Consider the following 10,728-nt stretch of genomic DNA (forward strand, 5'->3'; position numbering starts at 1 on the left):
TTCAAATTTTAGTACTATATATTACTCAATTTCTTAATTAGAAACAAATATTAAAAAACACAGATAAACATTGATTTTTGCATGTCATGTGGTATGTTGAATACAGCACTGGTTCAAATTAGATATTTGTGAAGTCAAAATAATAAGTCTATAGTTTCGTACAAATTAGAAACTGAAATTACTGATATTGACAACCTAGAATATAAAATAAGAATGTCTTATCTTTTCTATTTGCTAAAATATTGCTCATGTAATAAATCAAACACAGTGACACCTTGCCCACCTCTTTCCATTTTTGAAAACACTCCCTTATACACACTTACTTCTATATATGACACGAATAACCAATGGGAATCTCAGAATCTCCCCCTAGTGGCTTTCTCTGCCATTTTAACAGGCTTGGATGCCAATTCTTTCTTTTGAACCAATATTTGAAGGAGGTAGGGTGTGCCTTTAGTCTGTTTGAAATTTCATATTTTTTTAGACTAAAAATACTATTCTTGATAAATTATAGTGGAATTCTATGGTATAGATGTAGTAATTTATGATTTTTTGGTTATTCAAATGTATATAATAAAACCTTAAAAAGTTATTTTGTTTCATATCCTCCACGTGCAAAATATATAAAGGCTTAGAAACCTACGTCAAGCAGCAACTGAATACAAAGGTCATAACTAGAAGATATAATTGTTTGCTTTACTTATTTATTTACTGTTGTATGTTTTAAGAAAAATAAGTTTAAGAACTTATTTCAAAATAGCAATAATCTATATACATATACAATAATTAAAATGTGACTATATTTTACAAAATACTAGTCTACTGAAACACAGCCAAAACAAGTTACTTTATATTGTTGGATACGGTAACCTAATTGCACGTGTGCTGCATCATTATAACTTCAGTATTGTTAGCCAAGCATGGCTGAAAGGTCAATGTAATAAATAAATAAATATATATATATATATATATATAAATGTATAATGTTCTGAGATTTAAGCTATTTAGTCTAAACATTTATTGTTTTCATGTTATAATCTGTGTTCATTCTAAGAAAGAAAGAGGCATAATTTATATTTATTTCCTAATTTTTTGTAGTGGTTACAAAATCAGTCAAATCTACCAAACCAGTACAGAGATTCATTAGTGAAAATAACAGATAAAAATATTGTTTTTTCTTAATAAACATTTGATAACTATCTGGACCTTATAAAGATTTCTCATGTGAAATTTTAAAATTTTCTGATGCATAAAAGTATTTTTAATCTTAAAATGAAAATTACTTTGCATGTTGGATAGGTAACATGTGAAAAGAAAAAAAAAGGCATGAGAAAAACATTGTTTTACAAATCTTAAGACTTAATAATAAAAAAATTATATTTTGCACATGAAAGCATTGTAATATTTACTGATAATGTACCTAATTTCATTAATATTCGCTTCCTAATTTAAAAGTTATAGCATGAAAACTATAACAAGCACAAAATGGTTACGAGGTAAGTCACAGGGACCAAGTCCGTGCTGAAATAGTTAAGTGACTCTGCAATACATCTTTAAACACACTCTCCAAAACCTTTCCAACTACTTAAATTTACTGCAGTTCTGTAAAACTTCCACTTATATGTCAATTTAAGACCTGTACCCTTTTGGTATTAATCCTCTATTTTCTCCTTCACATCTTTAGTAAGCCAATTGAGTTTGATCTTCTTTGTTATCCTTTTCCTCTTTTTTAGGAACATGCCTATCTTCAATTAAAAGCATTTTTTAAAATTTCCCATACCTAAATTTTATCCAAATTCACTAGTGATAATTATTGACTTATGGCCTCACAACTGACTTTCTAAAGCTTAGAAACTAGTATTCCATTAACCTCAACATGTTATAAGACATCAGACCTAATTGTGCAATTCATTCTTTCACCAAATCTTCCCCACTTCAAATTTTAAAAGCAACAACTATATCCTCATTATTGTTTAACACTATATCTAAAACTGCATCACCTACAGTTGGCTTTCTGAAGATTTTGTATAGAAAGCATCCTGAACCATTTCAAATAAGTAGTGAAGGAGAAAAATTAAGTCCAAGCAATTCCAATCAGTATGTTTAAAATTGAAGCCTCCCATTATTATTAAGTCAGTGTTCTTCTTAGTAACAATGACGATCTCAGTATAGTTTTACAATTCCTCATAGATATCATCTGTCAGATAACTTAAGGTGACTTATTACAATTGCAATTAAAAAATTTAACCTTTGAAACCCCTTAGAGCAAGTCTATTATTTATCTATATAACCCCTATAGATTTAACTCTTGCCAACCTAGTTTTTTCTTTATTCCCAACAGGATGCAATTTACTCCTTACATAAACAAATTCACCTCATACTACCCCACTTCCACTTTTAAAAAGTGTAACTTCATTAAATAACTTATAGAGTTTCAAAATAATTCTCCAAATCTAATCAAGATGGAATAATTTCCATTAAAACATAAACTTCCACTGGTTTTCTACCCATAGTGCAGGGACAAACCCCCCCTAGATTTTTTTAAAATAAAGTGCTTTATTTCTAGATTATAACTTTGGTGTGATAATACTCGGTACTCTTAAGTCTGTAAAATTTTAGATATGCATGTAAAAATGTTTTAGGAATATACCCAGACCACATTTATGTACATACTGTATTATAATAATCTGTAAATAATAATACAATCATAATACATCTCACAACTTTGTTTTATTGGGCATAACTTAAGCATTAGGTCAATTAAACTCAACAAAGAATCCTGTTAGCAAAACTCATGATACCTAAACTGACAAAAGCACTGGTGACTCCAGTATTGAAAGGTTACCATCAGATATAGGTTTTAAACTTGTTCTGACAATAATATACAGCTTAGAAGATACCATTTTGCTCCTTTTTTTCAAATTTTTTCAATAGGTGGAGGGGGAGCATTCCCTGGACTCCCACACACACATACACCACCACTCTAAAATGGAGTTGTGCTTTTGCACTTGAATGCCCACACCACATTAATGACCTAAAACATCTTTTCTGGTCTTCCATTTCAACCTGAGCCCCGATACTTCTAACATTTAGAATAACAGCAGCTAAGGTTATCTTCAGATCTAACAGACTTATGTTTGAATTTAATAACTTTTTTTTTATATCTTCTTATAATCTCCTTGTTGCCCTAGCTATCCTATCAATTTGTTTATTCCAATACCTCATACTACTTCACAACTATACAAATTTAGTTTAAACTGTTTTTAAAGAATTTCTTTATAGCTTTCTTGAACATCTTGCTACCTAGCCTGCTTAAGTGGGGCCCAGCTATAGCAGCATATATTATAATTTGCCCTCATCTGTTGCTCTAAGCATATTCTTGATGATATTTTATTTAAGCCTTGGACCTACGAAGTAATTTATTCCCACATATAGCCCAAAGGACCACACACCAGTCATCTACTTTTATACCTAAACCTATGAAGAAGTTTTTTATATTTTGTAAGCAACACTTCTGATTCATAACTTCCAACATCATTTGCTTCTACATGCACCAAAAAAAATGCTCTTTGATGCTAGCAGCAAAACTGTCAACACACTCCATATTTCCCTTCAAACTCTTTCTTCAATGTTATTTTACTCTATTTTTCTAACACATCTCTAAAATACTCCTCATATCTTCTCTTAAATTCTTTCAGTATTGCAAATTCAACATCTGACAGCAAACTATTCAACAGCTAATCATTCTGTTACAAGACTAACACTACTTTAACTCAGTTATCCATATTTTAAACTTGTGCTCTTTAGTCTTACTGCCTGTAGTTTTTATTTTTTTGTGAAAATGTCATCTGAATTTATGGATTTCAAACCTCTAATAATTTTAAAAACCTCAATCACTTGTCTTTGAGATATTTTTCTCTCTAACAAAAAAACCTTCAAGAGATTTTAATCTAACCCAAGAGCACAACTGAAGAAAAAAATCTTGGCATACTGTGGTGGAAAAGTTACTAGTTAATTTTAAGATGTATTTATAGACATACCAATTAGAAGTCCACAAAGTTAATGTAAGTCTTTATACAAATCACTAGTTGGGTTTCACTTTGAATAATGTGTAAAATTTTGGTCACTTTATCTAAGAAAGGTTACCGAGTTATTTGAGAGGGTTCAGAGCTACTACGATGATTCTGAAAATTGGAGGATTATCTTATGGGGACAGTTAATATCTAAGATCTGTTAACTTATTTTCTCTTGAGAAAAAGTGATCTTATTGAAGTTTAATATATTATCTGGGTGATCAGTAGGATAAAGGCCTCTGAATTCTTTGTGCTATACTGTAAATAAAATAGCATGAGAGAACACAAGTTTAAGATTTGGAAAAGATGGCTAGGCTGCAGTTAAGACAGTTTTACTTTTTTAGTGGAATGAGTTGCCATGGCCTGTAGTAGAGATCAGCACTTTGTAATAGTTTAAAATCAAAATAAGTAACTTCTTCGAAAAAAACAATTGCACACATCATATTTAATTTTTTCCTTTTCACAAAGATGGGTATGTAGTGGCAGCCTTAAACTTAATTAAGAGCCACATCATCTCTTGTTGTCCAGGTGTTATATTAAATGGTAACTCGCCCAAACCTAAAATCATCTTCTAAACTTGTCTCTGAACCCTTTCCAATTAATAAACATCTTTTTTAAATAACATAATCAAAACTGAACATAATAATCAAAATGAGGTCTAACCAGCACTCTACATCATCAATACAGCAGATGAGTGGAACAGAGAAAAAGGAACAAAGACTAGGTAAATTTACCAACAACAGAATTAGACCAATATTGAGCCCAAGAGGAAGTTCTGTTCTTGCACAAGATTATATCAGAGGAAACTGCTTAAGAGTCAATAACAACAAAGTAATAAAAACTGAAATATAACACAGTCTCCTTAACAGATTTATCAGTCTTTTAATTTCCAAAGATTTAAATACAACTAGGTCTCCAGACATATATAATTCCACAACTGTAAAATAATAAAATTCAATCTCATCTAAATATTATACAAAGACTTAAAATGTCTACCTCTGAGTTTTTTTGTTAACCATTTAAAACACAACTGTATATTCTTCATAAAGTGAGTCAAAAAACCACTCTCGGTTTTACAACTTGAGATATGGAATATGTTATTCCTTGAAGTGTAAGAACTGGAGGAGTGCTTCACCTTTTTCTGGCATTATGTAAAAGCTATAATTTGCTGTACCGCTAAGTATAATACAAGAAACATGAGAATCACATACATATTTGTTGAATATACATGCAAGCACATCTATAGTGTTTTAAGCTGACATTATTTCCACTTTCTTAATATTATCATGACTAATATTCTTTAGCAATAAAGTATGGTATTCAAAAAATTTTGCTAAAAGCTATGTTCTACAACTCCATATGAGCTTCAATGGGTGAAGCTCATATGAAATATGAACCTTTTTCAACATAAACTTTAACGAAAGGAAGAGAGATTTGAATGCTCATTTTATCTATATTTTTGTCAAATTTTATTATTATTACACTTACAGAGAGTGAATTAAGACAAGTCAACAGTAAGTTAACAAATAATCGCTAATTTCTCTCTCACTCTCAGTTCCTGCCAAGTTTGAATTTATTGGTCTGTTTTACACATAAAAATTTTAATTTTACAGTGATAAGTTATATAATGATATTTATATGAATTATATAGTATAATAGGCTTAAATAATTAAAAATAACAAAAACTATTATTTACTTATAGTTTTTGTAGTTTCTGATTCTTTTTGGGTAGATAATCCATCAGCGACACTTCCGTCTGTAAAACAAAGTGTTCCACCAACTCGAGATGACAATGTAAGGTCATCGAAGTCATCCGCCAGTACGTCATGTGTAATATCACTAGTACTAGTAGTGATATTTGGATTCTTACTCATGATCCGTTAACGTTTAGCACAGAATAACAAACTAATTATCATTAACTATAAATTAATAATAAAACTATACAATAAAAAAAGTGTTCAATTCCTTAATTACAATATTAACTCTAGTCCAACAAAATACTTTGCTATAAACTCCGAACCGCGACCGCAGATTTTGCTCCTAGAGGGCGATTTCACTTAAAATTGCTTAATCTATCATGAAATAATATTGAGAATCAGATTTGTAATAATTTTCAATCTATAAACAAATATTACACTAAAAAACTAGATAATAACAAGTAAGTTAACAAACACAGAATTCTGTTGTCATATCTTAGTTATTCACATTTATTAATTTCCTTTTCTCTTTAGACAGACAAATAAAATCAGTTGTAACAGTTTTTTGGTACTGCAAATTTTCATTTTACGTATAATTTTGTACTCTTTCGTGGCAAAATATATCTTGAAGATATCTAACTTTACGACTAAGTTTTTGGGTTTTTGTTCTCTTAATCTGTAGCGGTATAATTTGAATATAAAATATTTTGTTTATATTAGATAACAAAGCCATCCCATTGTAATGTTTCCTAAATGTAGACGAATCCAGGACATCAACATTAACCTCTACCATCTCAGCACAATAAAGAGATGTTGTGGGTTTCCAATAACTGTTTATTCAAACATTATACATAGCACAAGACTGGACAAATGACATATACGCGCTGAATGGAGAGAGAGCAATGTTTTATAACTCTACATTACAAATTAATGATTATATAGCTAAATTCTAGTACTACTACTACTATCAAGCGTCTACAAAGTATAGCTTGTACAGTGTCACGTGGACAACTACTCTATTCTCATCACTCCTTTGTTTATATTTCTCCAGTTAAGCACATTGCAGCTCGGCATATTGGATGTCACATATTTACAATACTTTACATATCTCTCTGTTAAAAATAAATAAAAAATCAACTCAGGATTAAGCTCAACGTCAGTCATTGTCGTGTAACTGACTGTAGAGTTATGACATCATAGTTTAACTTGAACGAGTGTCTTAGGTTTTTGAAGAGAAGGAGTCAGCCACTGAGGGGAGATGGTTGTTCGAGAATTTTCAGGCCTGGAGAAGTCCTCTCTTATGTCAGCCAGTGCTGTGAAGGGCCACGACTTCTATCACGCTAAAAATGATGACTCAAGAAGAAGAACTACAGATATCTGAGGTAAAATGGCTGTCCATGCTATTTCTCTGAGGACTGATCTCAATGCAGACCAATGACCAAGGATCTTCATGATGATGTAGCATTGGGTAGATCAGTCTATATAAGCCCCATACTTAAGCTACCTAGAGTAATACAATTCTAGCTCTGTTTGAAGTAATGTAAAACATCAGAGAGAGAGACTTGGTGTGCTGTTGGTGGAGATTGTCGAACCAACCAGAACTATTTTATCATTATGTAAGATGGCATGTAACAAATGGTAAAATATATGGATCATGAGGCAGTAGTGAGCTTCTTCAAAACGAGAGGTGTACTCTGAAAGTATCCATGAACCACAGAGGAGCTTGAGGGTGAGTAGAACCTGTCAAGTTCGCCTCGTCATTCTGACACCATAGAGCAGTCCTACTACTCTTAACAGTGTCAGAGGCCTTGAGAATCCTTACCATGCTCAGCACCAAGATATTGAAGACATCTTGGTCAGATGATAGCCAGGAAGTCGGGAAGGAGAGCGACTAGTCATGATCATGGTTCCCATGGTGAAACGTATCAGTCTATGAAAGGTGCATAAGAGGAGGATTGGGACCATTTCCTGAAGCATTTAATGCAGGTAAGTGCTGGAATGACTGGACTCTAGAAAATGTTATACAATGCCTTGTTCTGAGTTTAAACAGTCTTGCCATGGACTTCATCAAGCATTTGAATGGGACACATCACTGGGGCTGTGCGACAGATATTAGTGAGTTGTGCCAAAGATTTGTACCAAAGGAAAACAACATATTTCATTGGGCCAAATTCAAGGCTCAGAAGAGTGGTATCATGCAAAGCTTAACTGCTTATATTTATATCTGCAGTGTTCGCATTGTGTTAGCATGCAATAGTCTCAGTGAATCTTGAGGATATCCTTATTGACAAGTTTGTGGAAGAACTATCCAGGGAAACAATGTAGCATTTCCTGAGTGTGAGAGATATTCTCGTCTTTACCAAGACAGTTTTTGTCGTTGTGTGGTATGAAGTAATATCTTAGAGCTGGTCACAAGAAAGAAAAGGGCCTCTAACAGCCACTGAAGTGAATTTACCTCAAATGGATTATTCTATCCCAGACATTCACACTACACAAGAGTGGAAACAAGCTGATGGTCAAACAACTACCCCAACATCCTGGTTTTGTAATGCACCCATAGTAATATCTAGTGAAAGAGTAGAGCTATCTCACCCCTTCTTGTATAGTTTATGGCTGATACTAGAAACCAGAAAGTAACCAGAACACTAGTAGTGATTTTAGTATATCAGACACTCCAAGCAAACCCCCACTTGAACCAGCTTTCATGGATTTTATTCTGGCAAATGGAAATAGACTAGACATGAATGAAAAGGCTATGTTCTGAAGTAATTATCAGTGACCTCAATTCTGGTATTGGCAACCTTGGATATTCAGTTATAGAGCCCACATATGAAATATATAATTCCCTCTCCAGAAAGCAAGTAGCATTACCTCGGGCATTTATCTGTGAAGGAGGGGAAATCCTGATGTTGTTCTGCAGTTATGAAGAACTGGTTATTCAATCTCCCATTGGAATTGTCATCAGCATGTTGATCAAATGGAAGTAGTTGAGGCTAGTTATAGTACTTGGGTTAAATCCATTATGCCACATTTAAAAATAAACACATGGATAAACACATTTCACAATTATGTAAACAATCTAGACTCCATGCAACAGCAGCAATTCAGTGACTTGTTAGCTGAATATACCAATGTATTTGTGAGACTAGATGAATAATTGAGTCACACATTACATAAATACAGGTGATGTATGCTCAATTAGAAAACTTCCATGCAGGCTTTTCTGGAGTATTAGAGATGTAGCCAATGCTAAGAAATAATAGATGTTAAAGGATGGAATCATATACAGTCTTTGGAGAGTGCTTAATTATCTGCATTACTTATTTTCAGACAAAAGGAAGGTATGTCCAGGTTCCATATTGATAGTAAACAGGTGAAAGTGAAAACTCACTATGATGTCTTTTTAGTGCCATGAATGGAAGAATGTCGGGACCCATTGGAAGGGGTTAAATAGTTCAACAATTTAACCTGGAATCTGCATACTGATTAGTCCATATGGATGATTCAAGCAGACTTAAGACTGCTTTTAGCATGAGAGATGACGTATATTAGTTTTAAATCATAGCATTCAGCTTGTGTACTGCACCCGTCACTTTTAAGAGGCTAATGGAGCTTACATTAAAGTGACTGCAATAAGAAAAGTTCATATCTCATGAATGATGTCGTCGTGTTTGGTCGCATGTTGGAGTCTGCAGCTGAAAATCTGAAAAAGGTATTCTAGTAAATAAAAAAGGCAGGATTGAAACTAGAAAATTTTGTGTTCGTGTGCAGAGAAATGAAATATATATATATATATATAATTAATTTATAAGAGGAATCACTGAAAGTAAACTTTCTAAGAAAAATTGTGAATGAAAAAGCTGTTAAATGAAAAGAAACTCCAGGACTAGGCCTTGAACCAAAGGACCTTTGACTAACAGGGCCAATGCTCTATCCAACTGAGCTAGACATTTATGTTATTGTGGTTAGGCAATAAGTGGGTTGATTTACCACCATCCAACTAAATCATAAGAGTCTAACTAGGCTCACATATATATCTATTTTATTACTATATTTAATTAATTATTAATCCATAGCATGAATCACTGAACGTAAACTTCCTAAAAAAAATACTTTGAATAAAAAAAATTGTCAAGTGAAAAGAAACACCAGGAGTAGGGCTTCAATCCAGGACACTTTTGGTTAATAGGGCCAATGTTCTATTCAACTGAGCTAAAGGTACAGTCCTGGCCAAAATGTTTGTATATTTTGCAGCGTTCTCATCAGGGTCCCAGACTTTCAACTCTTTTTTTTTCAAGAGTCCAAGTGAGATTTCAAGGGTCCCACAAGTAAAATTTAATAAACTCAGAAAAGGACTTCAGTGTAAATGAAAACTTTAGTTGCAATGTACGTTACATATTTACTACATGTTATTTGACAGAGAAAACTTTGGCTTTCTACTGGTTATAAATAATATAGTATTAAATGTCAAAGAGAACTATTGGCAAGTTCTAAAAGAAAGTATGTGACAGGTGAGCGTGGCAAGAGAGGTCTGATTTTATGTTTTATTGCTCTGTAATTAAATCAGATTGAAAGCTATGTAAATTATGCTTTGCCTGAGCAATGAAAACATTATAATGAGTAATTTACTTTAAATTTCGTATTTCTCGGAGGGGTGGTAAAAACATTAGAGAAGAGGGAATACCTAGATAACAAACGTCACAGTTCTTATACTAGGGGAGATTGCGATTTTTTTTATTTCCTTATATAATTAAGAACTTAAAACTTAAATAATACTAAACTTTGACTTATTATCTACGTTCTGATGCTGAGTTTATTCATATAAATCGACAATAAAGTAGTTTAATTAAATTTTGAATGTAACTCTCTGATAGGTTGTGGCATGCACACTTTGACCTACCCGAAGTGAAAGGGTTAATCATGTAGTACTTTCATGTGGCTATATTTTTGTGCATTTG

At 32.6% G+C, this 10,728-nt stretch overlaps 1 protein-coding gene across 2 annotated transcripts in view; it reads right to left on the bottom strand.

Annotated features, from left to right (window-relative positions):
* The window catches only part of LOC106478407 (sorting nexin-21-like), a 19,873-nt gene extending 13,765 nt beyond the window's left edge, over window positions 1–6,108 (bottom strand). For both annotated transcript variants that reach the window (XR_002609892.1, XM_013938951.2), the window contains exon 1: window positions 5,770–6,108. Coding sequence is in view for 1 of the 2 variants with exons in the window: in XM_013938951.2 (XP_013794405.1) it covers window positions 5,770–5,947 (178 nt within the window). In the remaining variant the exon portion in view is untranslated. The remainder of the gene's footprint in view (window positions 1–5,769) is intronic.
* Between the last annotated feature and the right edge of the window lie 4,620 nt (window positions 6,109–10,728).

Source organism: Limulus polyphemus, unplaced genomic scaffold, assembly GCF_000517525.1.
Source record: "Limulus polyphemus unplaced genomic scaffold, Limulus_polyphemus-2.1.2 Scaffold209, whole genome shotgun sequence".
Taxonomy (NCBI): Eukaryota; Metazoa; Arthropoda; class Merostomata; order Xiphosura; family Limulidae; genus Limulus; species Limulus polyphemus.